The sequence below is a fragment of the Stegostoma tigrinum genome, chromosome 3, assembly GCF_030684315.1.
Source record: "Stegostoma tigrinum isolate sSteTig4 chromosome 3, sSteTig4.hap1, whole genome shotgun sequence".
Taxonomy (NCBI): domain Eukaryota; kingdom Metazoa; phylum Chordata; class Chondrichthyes; order Orectolobiformes; family Stegostomatidae; genus Stegostoma; species Stegostoma tigrinum.
In genome coordinates, this window is record NC_081356.1 from 101,435,746 (window position 1) to 101,460,424 (window position 24,679).

Below are 24,679 nucleotides of genomic sequence, written 5' to 3' on the forward strand. Positions count from 1 at the left end.
AGCCATGCTAACATACTATGTCCGATACCTTATTACAATCTTATTATTATTATGATCTTATTAAGTAATCTAATGTGTAATGAACACCTTTTTAAAAACCCAAATATATTACATCCACTTCTTCTCAGCCTTTAGAACTTCAGGCAATACCACTCAAGATTGTGCAACCTAGTTAAACCTAGCCCAGATGTAATCTTGGTGAATAGTTTATTCCGAATCCATATCAGTTAAAAACATATCGTCTAGTCATTATCTGGGACCTTGTGCATAAATTGACTACTGCATTTCTCTACATAATAGCAACCAATTATCTCACAGCTGATGAAATATTTGAGAAGTCCAAAGTAACGAAAGGTACTATGTAAAGCAAAGTTTATTTTAAATTTTCATTTGATCCCCTTAATCCCCTCTACTGTAATGAATGCAATCCTAGTTTCTCCTGACCCTTCCAAAAACATATTCTCTTGTTCCTTTTGCCATATGAATAAATACATTGGACTATTACTATGCATTTTCTTCTGGATTCCAATCAAGTACAATTTATGTAACAGTATGCACCACTTTGAAATTTGTTTTGTGGGACTCGTAAGGTATTTTGTCTTTCTGCCTTACGTTGAGTCCGGTGGTGGTTTATTTCCGTATGAGTCTTTAGCCAAGGATTAAGTATTTTGTTCGTTTTTCTTTTCATGACAGCTAAATATGTCTGTTGGTAATTGCACTTTCTTTTATTTTTAGATTGGTATTGTTACTACAAAAAACAAAAGGGCAGAAAAACTTACTGAACTTGCCGGTAATATAATTTTGTACCATATGTGTTTTATATTTTAAGACCACATTGAAGCAATTTGTATGAAGTATGAAATCAGCTGTATAACACTGCATTCAGTAGCAAACTGTTAATCAGCTTGATCAGCTCCACCCTCCAGATTTCCCATTGACAGCATACGTGGTAGTGATTCTGCTCTATTCTGTCCCTGAACCATTTTACAAGATGCAAGAGCAGTGGGATTACCTGTCTGAAAGTGGCAGGTAGCCAATTTAAGGTAATTAAAGGCCTATTGAAACTGATTGAGGATTTCAGATTGCAGTTTGAGTCACATGCTAGAGTGGAGCAGCCCACAAGAAATTCTTGCCTATTGTTAGTCAGATTAAAAAGTCTAGCTAAGGACTCAAAAGAACTGGAACCTAGATCTCACCTCTTCCGTTCTTCCATTTCTGTATTCATGCTTGCACTGTGAAAGAAGCTTTGTAATATATCTCTCGGATGTTATTCGTGGATTGCATAGCATTCGAGTGACTTTGTAACTATGTTGTTTAAAAAAGATCGTTGTACAAATCAGTCATCTTGTTTGCATTCCCAGAGTCATGTTTCCCACTGTCTTCAATTTTGAATGATAACGTGTAGTGTATTTGCATGCTGTGAAAATGATATCAGGGAAAATTACAAAGAGTGGTGTTGTGATAGCCTTTGACCCAGAAGCCGTACTGCTCAAAGAAAATTTGTAATTTCTTTAAATAGTCTGTTGGTACCTGTAGTTATTTTCAACAACACTTGTGTGAAATTGACTTTTCTGATTTTGCCTCAATTGTAAGCATCAATGGAATTTTCTTGGATAATAAAAACTCTAATTCATTTTACCTGAGTACCCTTGGCCTGGAAACAGTGCCACCAAAAGGAAGTTAAGACAGAGGCCACATGGCTAGAAAAACTATAAGCAGGAAAACTGGAGGATGAAAGCCATCAGCACAAAGTTACAGATACAAATAGAAAGCTGACAGAAACAGAAAAAGCAATACGATGAATTTGTGTAAATAAATGTCAGAAAAGCTCCATTAAAAAGGTTGGCTTGTGTTTCCTGGTAAGAAAAATTGATTTCCCAGAATTTTTGAAGTGATGAACAAGCATGCTAAAAGGAACCAAATCCTAAAAGGTAGTATGCAAAAGGAAGCCTGCAGAAAAGTTGAGAGTTTATATTAGGGAATCAGATTGTGAACCAAGCATTGTTGGTGGACAGTTGAAAAGGAATTCTAGAAAAATATATCATTGACACTGACATCATCCAACTGAGAAGGTTGCCATATGTTCACTGGTTGATTATAAAGAGATATGGTTGGTCAGTGAGGGCTGAATGGATTGAGTTTTAAAGACTGAGAGATTGTGCATGATACCATATTTGTGTGAATGGTGATGTGTGTACTTTCAGTCGGTGAAAATGTATCTTTATTTCATCTATGAAAGTGAAATTTACGTTTTTTTATTTGAAATATCATTGCCTATTAATTATTGTTTAATTTTCATTAGTTATGATCTAAGTTACAAAAAGTGAAATCTTGTTGATAATTTCTTTATTTGGAAGTAGTTTGGTACATTGCATTATTTTGGTTTATGGTTCACACAAGGTAATCCTAATAGTATTAGTCTTTATTATTTAGCATACGGTGGACACCTGAATCATTGGAAAACAAAATTTGTTTGAGCAAGCTGTCTCCATTTTGTTCCCTTTTTATCCCAGAAGAAATTTGATTTAGTCTAGCAATGCCTTTTAGTCTAATTGGAATCCATGACTGTCATGTTGTTTCTCATAACTATTTAAAACAAATGCAGTATGCAAATTGCACTATTTCTTTCATTTGTGACATACAGTTTTTCCATTCCTTTGCATAAAGGTTATTTCTTATTTCCAATTGAGACTGGTTTTGTCATTGTTTCTGTGTTAGGAAATCCAAAAAAGCATAAAGAAGCCTTAAAGAAAGCTGTAGGTTTGTCATGCAGTGGAGAACCTTCTCTTTACAATTCACTCAGTTTGGCCATGGAAACTTTGAAGTAAGTGTTTTTGGACTGATTTCAACAAACTTTCAACAAACCCAGCCCATGCCATCCTTTTGTTTTGTTTGGTTTTATTTCTGTTTGTATTTTTGTTTTTTTTCTGTCTGAGATGATTTGAGCTGTATTTTACCAGATTTTGGACTAGATCAGTAGAGATGACAGTCTTTGTTTTGACTCTTCTCCCCAAAAGGCACATGCCAGGACACACCAGCCGTGAAATACTTGTCATTTTTAGCAGTCTTACAACATGTGACCCATCCAACATTTATGACCTTGTGAAGGTAAATGCTTCATGTTTTTTGATCCTACGAGATAGAAGGTAACACATGTGTACCTGCCTGGTATATGTGTGCACATGTCTGTACCTGTTCTTCGGTACCTCAGAGTCTGGATTCCAGCCTTTGATTTACTTGATAGTTTCTCTACGAGCAGCTGTTTTTAGTGAAGTTATTATCTGGATTGGACATTTCATTGGCCAATTGAATAGAAGGAATGTTCGAATTGCTATTTTTCCACGTCTCCTCCAAAATCTGGCACTCTGCTCTCAGCTTAAGGTCAATTGTTGTAATTTTGTGATGTGGTGAATGGGCTAGCAAATGAGATTGTGCATTGTCCTTTTGAGATTAGGCAGAGATACACTTATAATATTTATCATCTTTTTTGATTTCTTCAATAATTGGAATTCTCGAGACTTTATTGCCTGCCTTGTGCTGATTTGGTGATCATACCTGGGGTGATGGAAAAGATATTACTTTTGACTTGAGTGCCAAGGGTCATGGAGGAGAAAGTCAAGCAAGGTTTCTGTTTCTAATTGCTATTTGACATATGTCTGCTGGAAGTTGTAAATATGGATAGTGAGGAAGTACAGTTTGTACAACTGTTATGTTCACTGTGGTTGAACAGCTTGTTGATTTTGCACATGAATAATGACCATGATTGTGAAGTACTGGAGAGTGGATGGAAGAAAGAATTGGCAGAAAACTTAAGAAGGAAAAATGTTTTATGTTAATTTTGTTACATATTCACTTTTGGTGTTCTAAGGCTTTTGATATAGTTATGCTAATCTGTTCGTTTTTGTTTTACTTTCTGAAGTGCTTGAAAGCTGCTAAAATCAGAGTGTCTGTGATTGGCCTATCTGCAGAAGTTCGAGTTTGCACTGTTCTCACCCGCGAGACTGGTGGTAGGTAATCTGAACTATACAACTCATCCTGTTCATGTTAGTAAAGAAAATGAAAAATATTTTTCTAAGTTTTGCTTTAAATCTCTCTTAATCAGTGGACGTAAGGCAAAACGTGGCTCAACAGTGTAGACTAAGAGAGTCCTAGATTTGATTTTTGGTCTGTCCTGACTTGTTGCTGAAGCAGTTAGTGTACTAGAATTATTGTTTGTGCTGTGTATTAAGAAAGGGAACTGTGGAATGTTTTCCTGCTTCTGGTTGCGATTTAGAACTCTTAGTTAAAAGTCTGCATCTGAACATTGAATAATTGGAGAATTAGACTCTGGTATGGTATGCCAAACCTGGAAGGTGATTGATTCTGAGGGCAAATATCCTAGCAATAAATCAATCTTTCAGAAGAAGGGATGGGAAAACTAATGGGGAAAAAAGTTGAATCTGTTTTATTATCTATTTGCTTATGTGACAAAAAGCTAATTATGATGAATTTAAACTGGCAGTTAATGATCAATGTTTTAACTCATTTTTACCACCAATCAAAAGTGGGATTATGTCGAAAGGTGGTTTGTATAATGTTTTTTATCTCAATGCAAAAGGGACTGTTTAACTCTGTAATATTGCCTTCCTTTTATGACCAACTTAACTCTATATTTAAGCAAAGTTCTTAACATGAAATGGGCATTCTTCCATGAAAGCGGAGTTGCAGGTAAACAGAGTAGTGAAGAAGCCGTTTGGTATGCTTGCCTTCATTAGTCTGTGCATTTTGTAGAGGAGTTGAGATGTTGTGTTGCAGCTGTGCAGGACATTAGTGAGGCCACTTTTAGAATATTGCATTTAACTGGGGCAGACAGTGGCTCGGTGGTCAGTACTGCTTCCTCACAGTGCCAGGGACCTGGGTTTGATTCCAGCCTTGGGTGACTGTCTGTATGGAGTTTGCACATTCTCCTCATGCCTGCGTTTCCTCCCGCAATCCAGAGATGTGCAGGTTAGGTGGACTCACCATGCTAAATTACCCATAGCATCCAGGGATGTGAAGGCTAGGTGGATTAGCCATAGGAAATGCAGGGGTACATGGATAAATAGGGGTTGAAAAAACATAAGTTGCTGGAAAAGCTCAGCAGTCTGGTAGCATCTGTAAAGAACTGGTGGTAGCTAGGAAAATGATGGCTTATGTGAAGAATTGGAGGGGGAGGAGGTAAGGAGCGAATGATAGGCGGGGATAGAGACCAAAGAGAGTGAAGAGCAATTCAATAGAAAATGGGTTGATAATGATCTGGCTAGGAGGTGAATAGCTATTAATGGGACTGTTAGTGATTAACAATAGGTAGTGTGTAATGGCACGCTATGTGATAACAAGGTCTGTGGTGTTGGGGGCTAGGACATGGGAGTGTTTAGGCCTTAATATTATTGAGCTAAATATTGAGTCTGGGAGGACTCTAGGTTCCCCAAGTGGAAAATGTGGTGATGCTCTTCCAGCTTGCACTGACGTTCACTGGGACACTGCAGCAAGCCTGAGACAGGGATGTTGGCCAGGGAACAGGGTGGTGAGTTAAAGTGGCAGGCAACTGGAAGCTCAGGGTCTCTTTTGCAGGCAAAACATTGATATTTTGCAAAGCGATGACTGAGTCAATGCTTCGTTTCTCCAGTGTGGAGGAGACCACATTGTGAGCAGCAAATGCAGTAGACTAGATTGTGGGAAGTGCGGGTGAAGTGTTGCTTCACCTGGTACGTGTGTTTGGGCCCTTACCTATAATCCCACCAGTGTCCACATCCAGAAGATCATCAGACGCCATTTCTGCCAGGGAATTTCTGAAGTCTTGGTATTCCAACCAGAACTCCATCGACAAACACATTGAATTAGACTCTGTGTACAAACCACTGAGAAATGGAACCAAAAGTAATGCCAACCAATCCAGCAAACCAAGGCGTATAGGTAACAAGTGGGACAGAACACCGATACTTCACTGGAGGTTCATTGACAATGTTACCTAGCAGGGTGGCAAAACCGGCTTGGCGAGCAAGTCTACAAGCTCAATTTTATATGTTTCTATAAGATCTCCCCTTCATTCTTCTAAATTCCAACAAATATAATCCCAGTCAACTCAGTCTCTCCACATAAGCCAACCCTCTTAACTCTGTGATCAACCGAGTGAATCTCCTCTGCACCTCCTCCAGTGCTCACAAACACCACATACAGCTGCAACATAACCTCCCTGTTTTTAAAGTCAATCCCCTAGCAATGAAGGACAAAATTCCATTTGTCGTCTTAATTATCTGGTGCACCTATGAACCAACCTTCTGCAATTTATACACAAGGACACCCTGGTCCCTCTGCACAGCATCATGCTGCAATGTTTTACCATTCAAATAATAGTCCATTTTACTGTTATTCTTACCAAATGAAGACTTCACATTTCTCACCATTGTACTCTATCTGCCAGGCCTTTGTTCACTCACTCAAATTATCTATATCCCTTGGCAAACTTTCAGAGTCCTCTGCATGCTTTGCCCTACCATTAATCTTAGTGTAATACGTGGTCCCCAACTCTAAATCATCTGTGTAAATTGCAAACAATTGCAGTCCGAACACTGATCCCTGAGGCACACCACTAGTCACTGATCGCCAACCAGAGGAGCACTCATTTATCCCCATTCTTTGCTTCTTGTTAGTTAACCAAATCTCTATCTATGCTAATACAGTTTTTCCAATCAAATCAGTAGATCTGATATTATTGTGCAACATCTCATTGTGCACTTCAAAATATTTAGTCAGTATTGCCATTTGGAAATTAATTTGCCATATATACCCGCATAAAATCTCTGAGACTAGTTCTTTAAGCTGAAAGTTGTGGGGTTAACGTTTACATGAGTAATGAGGAATTGCTTGACTTTGGCCCGAGAAAATCAGCCGCAAAGGAATTAAGTTTTAAAACTAACAACACGAATGAATTCATAACGCTAACGCTTATTTCATAAAATGTCAACTATATATACACCATACAGTGCAGTATGTGAGAGATTATGATAACAAATTAGCAATAACACTTCACAATGAAATACTTCAAAATCAGCCGGATCACTGGACCACTGTAGACTCAAAGGGCCAAAGGTTCTTGTACTGTGCTATAGATCTCTATGACTTTATGACTGAACAATTTGTCCTAAAAGCTTGGTTGGAATACATCGTATGAAAATTCATTGTCTTCATCATTGCTTGTACCAGTAACTTCAGCACCATCATTTCAAAAGTAATTTTAGTTGGTACCATTGAACACATTTGATATTCCTCATTTTAGAAACATGGCTTTTGAAAATATGGGATCAAATTCATTCTGTGCATCCAGACGCAATTTTGGTTAATTTCTTGCAACCACCCCTTCTATTTATCTTTTCTTGTGAATATGGAACATAGGAACATGCAAACAAGAAGCAAGTGTAGGCCATTCAGCCCCTCAACACTTCTTCGATTGTTTTATAAAATCATGGCTGATCTGAATTTAACTGCAAATCTTCATTCCCACTGATCCTGATAACTCTTCACCCCCTTACTGAGAATCTACTCACTTCTACCTTAAAATATTCCAGAAACAGACAATAAAACTTTGTTAAATTTGTTTTTTGGGAGAGCTTTCAACATGAGTATCACCATTGGCTTTGATTTTGTGCCAGACAAGATGGACCACTGTCAGCTGTGGCTTCTTGTGACCTGTACTGTTAGCTGTACTGTAAGAGACTACTTTTTCTTATTTGGGACGATAAAGCTGAAATGAAAGCTGGACTGTTATATAATTGAAATACAAAGAGAGTTTTAAACTTGCAAATGAATGTTCTACATAACGTTGAGCTGTGCTATACAATGTTGCTTTCTGAAACAATGATGGGGAGAATACTAGATTGAATTCGAGTGTTGTAACAGTACTGAAACAACTAAACTAGTGGCATGACTAGTTCTGGAGCACTTCTCTTCGGTACTATTTCTGGAATATTGTCAGATTTATTGCCCTTTCAGTTTCCAGTACTTTTGGTCATATTGGATATCACATACAGCGAAACAAATGGGCTGAATATTGACATTTGTGATGCTAGCAATCTCGCGCAGAAGTTAAAATTATTATCTTATCGGCACTTATTATCGGCACTTCTATATACAAATGCTTCACTCTTGACTTTTGCACTGAGGTGCTGGGCTCCCCTGTTGCTGAGGTATCAGGAATTGTGAAGGGTGCAGAACATTGTGTAATCATCAACGAAAATCTCCACTTCTAACTTTTTTTTTAATGGAGGCATGATCATTGATGAAGTAGCTGGTGTGACAGGACCGCAGAGCTTTGATCCGATCCATTTTGTGGTGTAAAATCCATTGTTATGAAAATTAATTTTTTAAAGGCTCAGTCAATTTGACTTTACACTACATTGACTTTGACTTTGGACTTTTATACGAGTATATATGGTATCATACCCAAAACGCAGTATCATATGTATTTTGTGAACGTTGGGTTGGGATTTGACTCCTGCACCAGTCATGTCACTCTCAGCGGAGTTTGTGTGAGGGGGTGAAGTCACCCCTTTGAATGTTTTGCTAACTAATTCTTAGTGGCAGCGACAAAATTGAAGTCACAACAATGACACAGGAATATAAAAGTTAAAAATAAAATGATCTAGTTCATAAAACAGGTAGAATTTTTGGTGTGATTTTATTTTCTTGTGGCCCCTTTTATAGGTACATACCATGTTATTTTAGATGAGAGCCATTTTAAAGAGTTGCTCTATTATCATGTGAGTCCACCACCTGCCAGTTCCAATTCAGAGTGTTCTCTCATTCGTATGGGTAAGTACATTTTTAGTCAGTTCGTGCTTGAGTATGTGATGCTGTTTATGTTCTTTGCTATTTGGAATATAGATATGAATTTTTTGCATGCAATAATTATGAAGTAATTTTCTGAGTTGAATTCAGACTATTTTAAGTTTGACAAGGAAGGTACTGAATACTGGGGAATTTGTTTTTCATTAATAACACTTCCACACCAATATGAAGTTTATTGCTAAGCCATGGAAGGAATTGCCAGATGTCATTTTAACAGACAGCTGAGGTTGTATTCTGAGTGAAGAAAAGCATTCTGAGGATAGTTGTCATCTGCTGTAGGGGTTGAGAACAATTCTATTCAAATATTTTTATTTCTAAGGGTTTAAAAACTATTTGTTGAATATTCTACTATTTTGCTCTCACTTGGTGTTCAATGACTGGATGATGATGAGAAGTGGAAGCTCTCTTCATTCTTACTCCCTATCCAAGGATGTTGAAACCTTCTACAGTGACCCCCTGCTAAATTTGCGAAATCTGCTAAAACCAGGCAATGAACCAAGATGTTCATAACCTGTATGCTTCAACTGTTTATAATGAATCAAAGGAGACATTCCAATTTATCAATTTTTTTAAAACATAGCTGAGTGAAAGCTTAGAATATTTGTCCAGCTAAACTCTTAAATGAAACATACGTATAGTATTAGCAAACCTGACACTCTGAAGACGGTGTGGTGCTGGAGGGACACAGCAGGTCAGGCAGCATCACAGGAGCAGGAGAGTTGATGTTTGGGGTCAGGACTGTTCATAAGGACTGGGATGACACTGACACTCTGTGAAAGTTGATTAACAACAATACAACAAAGCCTTGGATTTTGGGCATGAAGAGCAAAATTTTGCAAACTTAAAAGAATGATGGGGATGTCGGTCTGTATATCTAGTTTGCTGAAGCAATGCCCCTCTACCCATAAATGATTTTGTCTTTGTGAGAAAGAATTACACTTTTTTATTTAATGCTGCAGATATTCCATTAAGATGCATATCATTTACACTGGTGTCAGCATTGATGATAATAGTGGTTTCTTGATAAATCTACTCAGTTTTTAAAAAAAATGTTTGGCATTAAATATTTTGATTATGAAATAGAAATGCTCATTTTCTTTCAATTGTCAGGTTTTCCCCAGCATACAATGGTATCCTTATCAGATCAGGATGCAAAGCCATGTTTCAGCATGGCGTAAGTATAATAAATGTTATTTAATGTAAACTGTTAATTTGGTAGTTGGCTTACCAAAGCATTTTGGTTAGATAGGAAGTTGGTATGTTATTAACAATGAAAGGAAGTGACGCTGCAGATTTAACTATACAGTGGTAAATTAGGCTGTTGCACATTGTTTTGAAGATTATGTCAGTCAGTTGGCTAACACTAATTTTCTGCAATTTACTAGTTTTTGTCATTTTTAAATGGTCACAGCTTTCCTTAATAGGCAAATAGGTAAATGAAATTTGTTTCTTTTATATGCCTTCTTATCAACAAGAGCAGATCAGAGACTTGGGGTCCACAGTGAGTAACTCACCATCTGACTGCCCAAGGTCTGTCCATAAGGCATTAATCAGGGGTTTAATGGAATACTGTCATGTTACCTGGGTTGAGTGCAGCTGCAATGACAGTCAAGAAGCTTGATGCCATTCAGGCTAGAGCAGCCACTACAGCCATAAGCATTCACTCGATTCATCATTCCTGCTCAGTAGCCACATTGTGTACTGACTACAAGGTGCACTGCAGAAATTCATCAAGACACTCCAGGCAGCACCTACCATCCCTGTAGCCACTACCACCTATAAGGACGTGGGCAACAGATGCCCAGGAACACCACAATACCACCAGCTGCAAGTTCACCTCCAAGTCACTCATCATTCTAACTTGGAAGTACACCACTGCCATTCCTTTTCTGTCACAGGATCAAAATCCTAGAATTCCCTCTGCTATCTACACCACCAGGAAGGATGACAAGTGATTCAAGAAGATGGTTCAACACCACTTCTTTGAGGGCAATTACAAATGAGCAATCAATACTGGCATAGCCAGTACTGCCCATATTCCATGAACAGAATTTTTTTTTTAAAACTCCTGACTCTGCTAAGGATTACACTGGAGATGAATTCAGGATCATCAGTCAGATTCTCAGTGTGATTCATTTGCCTGTGCTAAATGCTACATTTCATCACACACAGCACCCTGTTCTTTAAAGCAAAAACAATATGTCAGCATTTTCCCCAGAACAGGTGAGTCCAAAACTAGAGGGCATAGGTTTAAGGTGAGAGGGGAAAGAGTTAAAAAAAACCTAAGGCACACCTTTTTCACGGAGAGGGTGGTGCCCATATGGAATGAGCTTCCAGAGGAAGTGGTGAAGGCTGGTACAATTACAACATTAATGGAATGGGCATGTGAATAGAAAGAGCTTAGACGTATATGGGCCAAATATTGGCACATGGGACCAGATCATTTTAGGATATCTGGTCAACATGGGCGAGTTAGACTGAAGGTAATAAAATGTGAGGCTGGATGAACACAGCAGGCCAAGCAGCATCTCAGGAGCACAAAAGCTGACGTTTCGGGCCTAGACCCTTCATCAGAGAGGGGGATGGGGGGAGGGAACTGGAATAAATAGGGAGAGAGGGGGAGGCGGACCGAAGATGGAGAGTAAAGAAGATAGGTGGAGAGGGTGTAGGTGGGGAGGTAGGGAGGGGATAGGTCAGTCCAGGGAAGACGGACAGGTCAAGGAGGTGGGATGAGGTTAGTAGGTAGCTGGGGGTGCGAGGAAGGGATGGGTGAGAGGAAGAACCGGTTAGGGAGGCAGAGACAGGTTGGACTGGTTTTGGGATGCAGTGGGTGGGGGGGAAGAGCTGGGCTGGTTGTGTGGTGCAGTGGGGGGAGGGGATGAACTGGGCTGGTTTAGGGATGCAGTGGGGGAAGGGGAGATTTTGAAACTGGTGAAGTCCACATTGATACCATATGGCTGCAGGGTTCCCAGGCGGAATATGAGTTGCTGTTCCTGCAACCTTCGGGTGGCATCATTGTGGCAGTGCAGGAGGCCCATGATGGACATGTCATCAAGAGAATGGGAGGGGGAGTGGAAATGGTTCGCGACTGGGAGGTGCAGTTGTTTGTTGCGAACTGAGCGGAGGTGTTCTGCAAAGCGGTCCCCAAGCCTCCGCTTGGTTTCCCCAATGTAGACTGAAGGGTCTGTTTCTCTGTATGACTCTAAGGCAACCAGTTCTTGCTGCATCCCCATAGTGAGGGCCTGACAAATCAAATTTGAATTTAATCATATAATGACAACCATTAACAATTGCTGCTTCATTCATATTCCAACCATTGCCCACCCGATTAGAATCCTCTTATGCTGTAGTGATTTGTTTCCTTCCAGAGTTGCTTTTTGTTGTGATTTGGTCTTGTCCGCGGCAAAGCTAAAAGCTTTGACTTCATGGCTCTCTTGCAATAATTAAGTAACAAATGAATGATAAATAGCCACATAGACCAGTGAATGTATTTTAATTTTAACACCTAATTGTAGATTGGGGAGTTAGGTATTAAATTTGGAACAAAAATGTGAGGCAAATAGGAAGAAGATGTAGACATCACACTGTTAAGGAAAAAAATGACTAGACGAATAAAGTCACATGGGATTTAGATACTAAAGTTTTAAATTTGATTTAAAAACATTTTAAGCAAAGTGTCTCATCATTTTATTATTAGTAGAGAGTTTTGAACAATGTCTTGTTCCTGAGCAATTGTTTTTTGTCTCAGTAGTTAGGGAATGGAAGAGACCAAAAACAGTTGCTTCCTGATACCAAATTGGAGGAAATTTCTACTCACCCAACACTGGATGTCAGATAAACAGTTTTATCATTCGGAAGGATTGAGAGAAGTGGTAGTGATTTAGAGCTGAATGTCATTGGTATATGTGTGAAAACTAACGCCATGCGTTCAGTTGATATTACTACATAGCTGGGCAGCACACAGATAGGAAATAGGAGGGGACCAAACCATTGGGGGATATTGGAGGCAATGGCGTGGGAACAAGGCAAGTGATTCTCTGACCACTGAATACAATTGGAAGAATATGAGAGCAGTTCCTTCCAGCTGGGTGTCAGTGGAGAGGAATGTGAGGAGGATGGTATGGTGAATTGCATCAAAGGCTGCAGACAGGTTGAGAAGGATGAGGAGGGAAAGTTTACCTTGACATATTTTTGCAGGGTACTGTTTCACATTGAAAAGACCCAATTGGTATTGTGGCAGGGCAGAAGTCTGACGGGAGATTGCAACAGACCAGCTAAAAAAATTGGGACTTGCCTGATTTCTGAGGAACAAAAGAAAGTTGAATTAGAAACCTAAATAATTTAGTTAATTAGTTATTGCATTGCTCTCACCCTCTTCAAATTTTCATAAATCCTTCACAAATACATAGAAATGTTACAGTTCAGATGGAGGCTGTTCAGCCCGTCATATTCACATCCGTTCTCTCAGTACTTTAACGTCATGTGTCAGGACCGACTTGAGAAGCACACTGATACCTGTGTCCCACTACTCGCAGTCACAAAAATTAAACATTTAGACAAATTACTCATAGTACCCAATTTGTCAGTCTGGTAGTCTTGGTTAACAGAAAACTCTGACTAGGTGTCAGTACTTAATGTGAATTGTAATTATTACAAATAAATCAATTCACGCCACAGGCAAACATAAATAAATATGAAATATAAACACACAATTCTACTAGCCGAAACTCTAACCCCTTCAATCTCTCTCTCACACATTCATGCTTGACATATTAATTGTTCCGTTGATAAGTCAAGGATTAGAGACAACAGCTTACAGTGAACGGTAAGAGAGATTAGCTATCTTTCAATTCTTTGTTACTTCACTACAGAGAGAGTAAAAAAGAGAGAGACTGTCTATCACATTCTGGAGGCCTGCTGTCTCTGTGTTATCCATGCAGAAACTACCTACTTGTCCAGGAACCGACCAGAGAGTTGATGTCATGATAATGACTCTTGGCCTCCCCATCTGGTTTTAATCGGGGGGGGGGGAAAAAAAAATCAGCAATTTGTCTTTGGGTGAGGTTTGCCCTGAACACACATTCATCCATGGTGTCACTGAGTCTCAAACATTATCCCCTCCTGCTTGAACAAGGTAACATGGAAACACATCTCACAATGAGTTCCAGTAACTTGTTTTTCAAAATGCACTGCAACTCATTCCACAGTTTTAGGCAGTCCTTTTCCCATTTTGGTCCATAATCCAAAATAAAGTAAGGTAGAAAGATGTGGTTTTTACAATTGCCAATATCCTGCCTTTTCACTGTAATACTGTACATTGTTTCTATTTAAATAATTATCCAGTGTCCTTTTGAATGCCACAATTCAGCCTGCCTCCACCAGCTTCAAAACTGTGCATTCTGGATCCTTTTTGCTGCTTTTCACACATAGCAGTTCCTTCTTTTTGTAAAACACTTCCAAACTGCGCCTATTGGTTCTACAGCTGTTTGAGTGGGAACAGTTTTTGCCTAGCAACTCTGTTCCACCCTTGTTCAGTCTCTTAGTCATTGTTTACAGGCAACAGTTTATAACAAGCGGTGGCAAAGGTCAGCTTTCTCTCAGTCCTTGATTACTTCGCTACAGAGCAAGGAAAAATGAGATGCTGTCTCTTGCATCTTGGAGACCTGCCTTCATATTATTCATTTACAAGCTACCTACATGCTCAGGATTCAGACACCTGTCATGCTGTTGCCTCCTGGCCTCCACATTATACTTAAATATTGCTTTTCCTTCACTGTAGCTGGATCAAACTCCTGGAACTCACTCCCCAACAATGACTTGTGTGCCTATACCACATAAACTGCAGTGGATCAATAGCAGCTTCCCAGTGGCAGTTAGGGCTGGGTAATAAATGCTGGCCCAACTAACAAAGCCCATATCTCCTGAATAAAAACCAAAAGAACTACGGATGCTGTAAATCAGGAACAAAAGCAGAAATTGCTGGAAAAGCTCAGCAGATCTGGCAGCATCCGTGAAGAAAAATCAGAGTTAACGTTTCAGGTCCAGTGACCCTTCCTCAGAGCTGGATCTGAAACATGAACTCTGATTTTTCTTCACCGATGCTGCCGAACCTGCTGACCTTTTCCAGCAACTCCCGTTTTTGTTCCTACGTCTCCTGAATAAGACTTGTTAAACATGGTGTAAGATGTAAGAGCACAGGTGGATTGTGCTGAATGTGTGTAAAGCCGTTAGTTGAGAATTGTGTGCAGTTTTGGTTATCTCATTACAAAAAGCATGCAATTGAACGAGACAGTGCAGAGAAGAATTATGACAATTTTGCCAGGACTGCAAAAATGTAACTGTGACAAAAGTTTGGATAGATTGGTGGTGTTCTCCTTGAAATGGAAAAGGTGGAGATTTGACTGAGATTGGAAACTGTGGTTCCGATGTGGAATGGATGGCAAGGACCCATTCACCTTCGCAGGGCAACTAGTGATTAGGGAGTGTCAATTTAAAGTAATTATTGGAAAGATTAGAGGGGAGATGAGGAAAATTCTTCCCCCCCCCCCCTGCCAAGAGGATGATATGGGACTGAAATTCACTGCCTGTAAGTGTAATACAGTCAGAAGCCATCAGTTTATTTAATTGGGGTCCAGAGGTAGATTTTGAGTGCTATAACCGCAGCGAATTGCTGGAAAGAAGGATTGGACTGGGTTGGCTGGCATAGACATATTGAGCTATGTGGAATAAAAGTTATGTGGCGTCTTTCACTTTTTTGCAAACATTCTATGACCGTAATTTGATTTCCAACTTGCCCAGTAAATGTGCCTCTGAGGATTTGAGCAAGTTGCACCCTTTAATAACAGGGCAAATTTCCTTATTTCTTTCTCTTTCTGGGACATGTTGCTGTGTTCTCTTTGTGTTTCTCTATGCAATGGAAGCTGGGATCTCAAACTTAGAGTGGAACATTAATCTTTATCCATCCTTGAACTGTGCTGGTTATCGCAATTTTCCTTCAAGGTTTTGGAAATTTACAAACTTTATGATGTAATTTAAATGTAATGATTACAGGGAAATTAATTTAAATTTTCTGTGTTACCTTCTCGTCTTTTTAGTCATTTAGATAGCAATAGTGGACCAATCTTAACACTTGGTGGATATTATTGTCCTCAGTGCAGAGCCAAATATACCGAGCTGCCCGTGGAATGCAAAGTATGTGGTGAGTACCTTCACTTTTGAACTATGGTAGAACAAAATCAGATTATTTTATATATCTGAAGGTGGACTAGTGAATAGTGAAGTGAAGTGGTTTTTGGGATGAACTATGAACAACAGTCATTGTGCTTTATTAGTAGGACAGAAGAAATTGGAAATGGCCAGTAATCTGGGGATCAAAAGTGTAGATGGTGGAGGTAAAACCTCAGGCTGGAGTAAATCACTCAAAGGAGCCAATTGGATAGATGGAGCTCGGTGTTGCGTATACACATGCAAGCTAATCCAATGCTTGTAGATGATGTTAAACTGGTAATATGAAATAACAAATGGGAAAGAATGGTTCTGGTGACCACACGACCAGAAGGATGTGGATGCTTTGGATAGGGTAAAGAAAAGGTTTATCAGGATGTTTCCTGGTATAGGGGATTTTAGCTGTGAAGAAAGATTGCATGGACAGGGTTTGTTTTCTTTGGAATGCAGGAGGTTGAGGGGCATCCAGATAGAAGTTTATGAGATCATGAATGGCATGGGAAGTATGAGGCTTTTTCCCAGGGTGGAGGAGTCACTTATTAGGAGAGACACTTTTGGCAGGGGGGAAGAGAAGGAGGAGGAGGGAGGTTTAAGATAGATGTGCAAGGCAAGTTTTTCACACAAAGGGTGGTGAGTGCTTGGAAAGCACTGCCAGAGGAGGTGGTGGAAGCAGATACAATGGCAGCATTCAAGAACCACCTGAATGAATATACCAGTAGGAAGGAGATAGAGGGATACGGATCCTGTAAGTGAAGACAGTTTTAGTTTAGAAGAGCAAAATGTGTTGGCGCAAACTTGGAGGGCTAAAGGGCCTGTTGCTGTGCGGTATTGTTCTTTATAAAACCAAGCATGGAAAGCTGCAGTCCTGGGGAGGTGATCGTGTTAGGATGGTAGAACGTATTGTTTATCTGAGATTATATATTTACTATGCTACATAGGTGATAATCAATCCTTGAGGAAAGCAATGCCCTGGAGGAGTGATAGCAGAAAAAGTTGACGTGATCGATATTAGTCTAAAACAGGCAGTATGTCACAGTCAAGAGTTGTATTAACTTTGAGGTTAATTATGGTGCTGACGGTAGGTTGAATAATGGAGTGGATGGATCTGAAAAAGAAGCAATTAATAAGGAACACAATTTAAGAAATCTCAAGTTTAAAAAAAAACCTTCTCTGTTTAGCATTATTACTTGACTTTGTCGGTCGTTTTGTTAGCCAGATAGGCTTCATGGGCTGCACCGTGAATTGTGGCTGCAATATGCAGTGAAATCCTAATTTATTGGGAATGTTTAGCATAGATTACAGAAAGTAAGTTCTATATTCATCTATATCATATTGTATTCCAAAAGAATGTGTAGGGACGTGCCCTCATGCAGCTGTAAATCCTTCCTGATATATATTTGCTGTTTGGTTGGTGTTCTGTGTTCTTGTGTGTTCCCTTGTCTTTTTTGGTGATGATATTTTGAAAAATAAGTGAAGGTTACACACATGGTTCAAATTGTTTTTGGCATTCTGTGTTATAATAAATCTTGTAGATGGACATTGTGTATCTGAAGGGAAGGTCTTATCTATAACTAAGTTGCTTTCATTTCTTTTAGGTCTTACATTAGTGTCTGCTCCTCACTTGGCCAGGTCTTACCACCACCTGTTCCCACTGGAAGCATTCACAGAAACATCCTTGGAGGAGACTCGGGGAGAAACGTATGTTGTAATTTAAAAAAAAATTAGTGGTTTTGTTCAGCAAAAAATAGTGGTTAGTATTGTTCTCCTCCTCCTAAAATCAGTTATCATTTATCTGAAAAAACTCTTTAAACATCTTTTACATTTACTGCAGTAATACAGGAATCATGCCTGTGTGGCTCTGTTGATAGCTCATCTCAGTAACGTTCTCACCTCTGAATCAGGAGGTTGTGGGATCAAATTCTAATAGAGATTTGAATGCATGGCCCACATTGATGTTTAAACATATCGCTGAGACACTGCTGCACTGATAGAATTGCAGTCTTTAGTGCAATGTTAAACTGTAGTTCTGGCTTCCTGTTAAGGTTCATTTAAGTATTCCTAAGGCACTTTTAAAGAAGATCTAGCACTTCTTCCACAACAATGCCTTAAAAAAAAACTGATCGCAATATGATAGGGCACAATTTAGGTACTTTACAGCATGCGGTAGATTTTATTTTGTGTGCAATAATAGAATTCTTAACAAAATAACTGAAATTAAATGATCACCTTTAAAGTATTGTGTTCAGTTCTGGTCACCATATTACAAAAAGAATGTGGAGGCTTTGGAGAATGTGCAGAAGAGGTTTACCAGGATGCTGCCTGGATTACAGGATATGAGCTTTAAGGAGAGAGCTAGGAAAACTCAGGTTGTTTTCTCTTGAGCAGCGCAGGCTCAGATGAGACTTGATAGAAGTCTATAAAGTCATGAGATGCATAGTTAGGGTTGACAGTCAGAACCGTGGGCTGAAGGTCTCAAACCAGTGGTGGACAGTTCTATTGTCTATATGTGTATTTTACGTAAATTAAGAAAACTGCAAATTTGTTTCTCTTTCTAGATCATTTACAGATTGCACAGAATTCAACATCTGTTATTATCACATTGCTACAAAAGTTGTATATTGTATTGTGTGAAAATCTGCAATGTGTTTATGCATGCCCTAGTTTAGAAGTACATGAACAAATTTGTATTCACAGAATGGAATTTTACAAACCGATCTTCATACATCTCAGTTTTTTGCACCTTTACTGGAAGAGTGGACACCACACATTTGAGGCAGATAGCAGGAGGTTTGGCTATGATATGTTAATACTTTGCCAATGCTAATAATTGAGGTTACACGCAAGAAGTGGCATTTGGGAAATGAATTTGAAGGCCTCTAACACCATATCTTAGAAAGGAATCCATGATTTCAGGACAGGAATAGAAAGAAAACAAGATTGTCAGAGGGGGAAAAAAAAATTGTGTTTTTTTTTGTAGGTATTGCCAAGGTTGCCAGGGAGAACTGAAGGATATAAATGTAAGTATTACTTATAAAAGATTAAGGTAGATTCAAAATTTGGAAAGGAGTTGGACCCTGTCAGTGCTGCAGCCATGTCTAATATTAGAATTGAAGAAATTGCCCTCCCTAGGATACATTTGTATTGTTCAGTAATGATACTGACTTGTGTTTTAATATATGTGTGTGACTTGGCAATTTATTCAAACAAATGTAACTTTTTCATCATGGAATCTATTTAATTTGGACAAACAGACTTTTAATTAATTACGTAGAATGTCGCAAACATAGTATGTGCCGTGAATCATTAAGTCCAATCCAGGGCTGAGCTTTTGGATCTAATTTTGAATGTTAGGATATCAGTTGTTATTTGACATTGTGACAGTCTTGAGCATATAGCCTTACCAAATAAATCATGTGCCTAGGTATTTACCATTTGTTTGATCTATTGATGCTGGATCTCCGGCAGCCAGTTATTCAAAGAAAATGGTTATGGAAAAGTTCAAAAACACTCTTTCATCAAAACATATAGACTATGCTAATCTCAGCCAGGCAGCAACTGGCTTCTGTGGTTACTTCTGTAATAGTTAGTTGTTTGGGGGTTGCAGGCAAAAGCCACCAGGAACCTGTTTCTAGCCACTAATTAGTGTTCCCTGCAGGAAGAATGTTGTGATTAGTGGATGATGATAGGAGAGGACTTTGGTGTCATGCCCTCAGCAGTTCTGCAGCCTTAATCAAATGTTTCCTTCTCCTTCAATGTTAGATTCAGTTAAATGATTCATCTTTTAAAAGAAGTGCTTGCAGGTGGGAAGTTGGAGGATGGGCTGTATTTGAATCCTTGCAGTTGACTTAATAATATTACTGACAAATGTGATAGAATGCTGGACTTGCCCTTTCATTTTACAGATGGGTGTGTGGTATTGAAGGAGAAAATGAATCAGCCAATATGCTTGCACAATTTTACAATTAGTATCTGACATTGTCTTTGTTTACTTGCAGGTATACAAATGCAATGCATGCCAGAACATCTATTGTGTGGAATGTGATATATTTGTTCATGATACCTTGCATTGTTGTCCTGGATGTATTCACAACCAATCCAATCCTCAATAACCATCAAATATATCTTTTAACTTTTGCTGGAGGAATATCAGCTGTACCCATTGCTAAGAGCCTCATTCACTGAAATATACTTTGTATGTACAACAGTCGACCTGGGAAATGTGATTTTTGACAAGAAGCTTTACAATTACTGCTTTTATTCAAAATAAATAGTTTTGCAATTCTATCAGTTACATAAGTCAGTTGGTCTTGGTCACGTTGTCATTCACATACGTGGTCTACAAGTTAACATGCTTTGTTTTTTAGTTTTTATTGCTTCTTCATTCATAATTTTACAAATTTATTTTCTGGATTTTTAAAATCAATTTTCACATGAAAAATAATGAGCTGGAATGTACCTGTTGGATCAGTTGGTCAATACTTTGCACAATGTTACATTGAACATTGTATATTTTTTTTCTATTCATTTGTGGGAAGTGGGTGTTGCTGGCTGACCAGCATTCCTTGCCCAATCCAAGTTGCCTTTGGGAAGTTGGTGGTGAGCTGCCTTCTTGAACTGCTGCAGTCCACCTACTGTAGGTTGACTCTCAATGCCATTGACCCAGTGTAATTGACCAACATTTCAGCCATGATTTAATGGCAGAGCAGACTTGATGGGCCAAATGGCCTATTTCTGCTCCTTATATGTCTTATTAACTTGATGACCACAATTTCTCTCTACTGTTGAATTAGCTGATTTTGGTTGGAGTAGCTTCAGAAACAACGAAAAGATTTTAGAAATGGCTTCTGTGTACCTCAGAAATAAGATCAGCTAGTCTTCCTGCTCAGTGAGTTCTGTTTGAATTTACATGCAGTGAACAGAACTGGGATTGGCTTTCGTGCTCCAAAATCATAATGATCAGCAGTTGTTTAGGTCATGGAGAATAGCCATGTGGGTAGAGGAGATGGTGGTATAATTGTGATGTTACTGAACCAATAATCCAGACACACACAGGTTCTGGGACCGTAGGTTCAAAACCTACCATGACCCCTTGTGGAACTTGTATTCAGTTAATGAACTCACAATTGGAAGCAAGTTTCATTAATGGCGACTGTGAAACAATCTGGGTCATAAAAAGCCATTTGGTTCACTAATGTCCTTTAGGGAAGGAAGTCTGCTGTCCTTACAGACCTATAGACTCTCAGCAATGTGGTTGACTAATAACTGTCCTCTGAAATGACTGAGCAAGCCACTCAGTGCATGGGGACAACTGGTAATTGGCAAGAAGTACTAACCCCACCAGCAATGCTCAAATCCCATGAATAAAGAAAAATTGATCTGGGCAGGTTTAAAAACTCCTTGCATTTATGCAGCCCAGCGTGAGTCAAAACATCAAAGTCAGACTAATTTATCAAAAACTTTCTTTGTTGGTACCCATCAGCTGCATTATTCTCTGCTGTACCTTGAAGAGTAAACAATATATCCTTGTGGTAGTCCTACTTTCTAATTTTTAGAATAAGAAAGTTACCCAGTGACAAAGTCATGCAAGTTTTTTTTTTGTTGAAATTCATTAGTTTCACTGAGAAATGGATAATTTTAATTTCACTTAAATTTACCATTTTTAATTTGCTTTTTTCACTGCTGCAGCAACCATGGAACTCAGTGTGGTTCTGGACTGACAAACGTGTACATACGGTTAAAGCACTGAATAGCAGTCTGAATTAAAGCCACAGTGGAATTCCTCCAGTCTTTGTACCCATGACCAATTTGTAGCACCTCTTAGCTAATTAAATTGACAGAGTGCTAATTAAATCTGAGAACCTGTTATATGTGTGCTTTACTACAATACAAGGCAATGCCTCTATCCATAAGAAAATCAGGAATTAAAGCTTTCTGAAATTTTAAAACATATTTGGGAAATTAAAAAAATTGTTGAAAGCTATTAAAAATTTAATACCATAAAATCCATGTTTGTTTGAGGAAAAAGTGGTTACAACTGCTACTTTTTTTACATGTGGTTCCTTTGTTGAAGTTATAATTTGACACCCTTTTTAAGCACTTGGCATTCTAATCTTTCAGAGATTATGAAGAAAACTGAATTTGCTTAAAAACCAAAAGAACTGTGGATGCCGTAAATCAGGAACAAAAACAGAAGTTGCTGGAAAAGCTCAGCAGGTTTGGCAGCGTCTGTGAAGAAAAATCAGAATTAACGTTTTGAGTCCAGGTTCTGAGGAAGGGTCACCAGACCTGAAATGTTAACTCTGTTTTTTTTGCCTTCGCAAATGCTGCCAGACCCACTGAGCTTTTTCAGCAGCTTTGTGAATTTGTTGTTTCATTGTTTCACCATATTGGAATTCATGCAATCTTATAGAAATACTGCTGTAACATTTTGAAAATATTAATGATTGGTAATATCTAATAAGTTATTGTGTGTCATATCCTTTATTCTATAGAAGTGTTTTTTAATTCAAATAAGCACCACATAATTGGAATAATGGACAGGAAAGAGAAAATATAATTTACTTATCAAGAGTCATCGAAATCACTTTTATGACAGAATTGAAATGTTTTCAAAATCTAAGTGTATTTTTGATGATTAGACGGTTTTAAAATATCTGTTACCCATGGATGTTAATTTAGATTAGGTTTGTGAGGAAATAAAAGATTTATTTTACAGGAATGTTAGAAATTAATATTTTGTATTCTAACAATTCTTACACTTTAATGGACACATTTTTGTGGTGGACCATTAAAGTCTAAACTGTATAAGCAGTCAACCTTTGAGAAGATTGATCGTTGGAAAATTTAAAATTACATGTTCCACATAAGTTAATTTGTCGGAAGTTGATCCCATCTTTTTGAAGCATTTAATATTTATTAGGAGTAGTTTGTTTCTTGATGCAATTGCAAACGGTTTATGTTAGTTTCAAGAGATTAGTTTGTAAGGTTGCTAAATATTATGTTTGTTTTACCAGCCCAGTACTGTGTAAACTGTGACAAAATTGTCTTCCTAAATCAACTTAAGTTTTGTAAAACTAATGTATTCGAGACAATTTGTATTTTTATTACATCACTTTGAGCAAAGTGAACATTTGGTATTGTTTTTTGTAATCTTTCTAAAAGTAAATGGTTATTTATAAAAAGATAAATTACTCTGATTTTCTTAGCCTTCGGCGGACAATCCCAATCTTCAGGTGGCCTGTCAGTTTAATTCTCCATCTTGCACTCACACTGACATTAGTAAGGGGAGGTCGTGCCTGACCAACCTGTTAGAATTCTTTGAAGAGGTAACAAGTATGTTAGACCAGGGATACCCAGTAGATGTTATCTATCTCGACTTCCAAAAGGCCTTCAATACAGTGCCTCACGGGAGGCTGCTGAGCAAGGTGATGGCCCATGGTGTTCGAGGTGAGCTACTGGCTTGGATTGAGGATTGGCCGTCTGACAGAAGGCAGAGAGTTGGGATAAAAGGCTCTTTTTCAGAATGGCAACCAGTGATGAGTGGTGTCCCACAGGGTTCAGTGTTGGGGCCATAGCTGTTCACCTTATATGTTAATGATCTGGATGAAGGGACTGGGGGCATTCTGGCGAAGTTTGCCGACGATACGAAGATAGGAGGAGAGGCAGGTAGTATTGAAGAGGTGGGGAAACTGCAGAAAGATTTAGACAGTTTAGGAGAGTGGTCCAGGAAATGGCTGCTGAAATTCAATGTGAGCAAATGTGAGGTTTTGTACTTTGGAAAAAAGAATACAGGCATGGACTGTTTTCTAAACGATGAGAAAATTCGTAAAGCAGAAGTACAAAGGGATCTGGGAGTGTTGGTCCAGGATTCTCTAAAGGTTAACTTGCAGGTAGAGTCCGTGATTAAGAAAGCAAATGTAATGTTGTCGTATATCTCAAGAGGGTTGGAATATAAAAGCAGCGATGCGCTTCTGAGGCTTTATAAAGCTCTAGTTAGGCCCCGTTTAGAATACTGTGTCCAATTTTGGGCCCACACCTCAGGAAGGACATACTAGCCCTGGAGCGTGTCCAGCGGAGATTCACATGGATGATCCCTGGAATGGTAGGTTTAACGTATGATGAATGGCTACGGATCCTGGGATTGTACTCATTAGAGTTTAGAAGGTTGAGGGGAGATCTAATAGAAACTTGCAAGATAATGTATGGCTTAGAAGGGGTGGATGCTAGGAAGTTGTTTCCGTTAGGCGGGGAGACTAGGACCCGTGGGCACAGCCTTAAAATTAGAGGGGGTAAATTTACAACTGAAATGAAATGACATTTCTTCAGCCAGAGAGTGGTGGGCTTGTGGAATTCATTGCCATGGAGTGCAGTGGAGGCCGTGACATTAGATGCCTTCAAGGCAGAGATCGACAAATTCTTGATCTCAGAAGGAATCAAGGGCTACGGGGAGAGTGCAGGGAAGTGGAGTTGAAATGCCCATCAGCCATGATTTAAATGGCGGAGTGGACTTGATGGGCTGAATGGCCTTACTTGCACTCCTATGTCTTACGGTCTTATTACCGTAACAAAAAACAGAAATTGCTGGAGAAAC

General features: G+C 38.9%; 1 protein-coding gene across 4 annotated transcripts in view; it reads left to right on the forward strand.

Moving 5' to 3' along the window:
• gtf2h2 (general transcription factor IIH, polypeptide 2) overlaps window positions 1-23,217 on the forward strand; it is a 62,186-nt gene extending 38,969 nt beyond the window's left edge. For 3 of the 4 annotated variants that reach the window (XM_048527795.2, XM_048527796.2, XM_059644790.1), the window contains 10 exons: window positions 736-790; window positions 2,719-2,824; window positions 3,018-3,108; window positions 3,920-4,007; window positions 8,722-8,829; window positions 9,976-10,039; window positions 15,960-16,063; window positions 17,685-17,787; window positions 19,067-19,106; window positions 20,085-23,217. In XM_048527795.2, coding sequence (XP_048383752.1) covers window positions 736-790; window positions 2,719-2,824; window positions 3,018-3,108; window positions 3,920-4,007; window positions 8,722-8,829; window positions 9,976-10,039; window positions 15,960-16,063; window positions 17,685-17,787; window positions 19,067-19,106; window positions 20,085-20,198 — 873 coding nt within the window. In that variant the 3' untranslated portion in view covers window positions 20,199-23,217. The remainder of the gene's footprint in view (window positions 1-735; window positions 791-2,718; window positions 2,825-3,017; window positions 3,109-3,919; window positions 4,008-8,721; window positions 8,830-9,975; window positions 10,040-15,959; window positions 16,064-17,684; window positions 17,788-19,066; window positions 19,107-20,084) is intronic. The other variant, XM_048527797.2, reaches the window with a different exon arrangement.
• The last annotated feature ends 1,462 nt before the right edge of the window (window positions 23,218-24,679 follow it).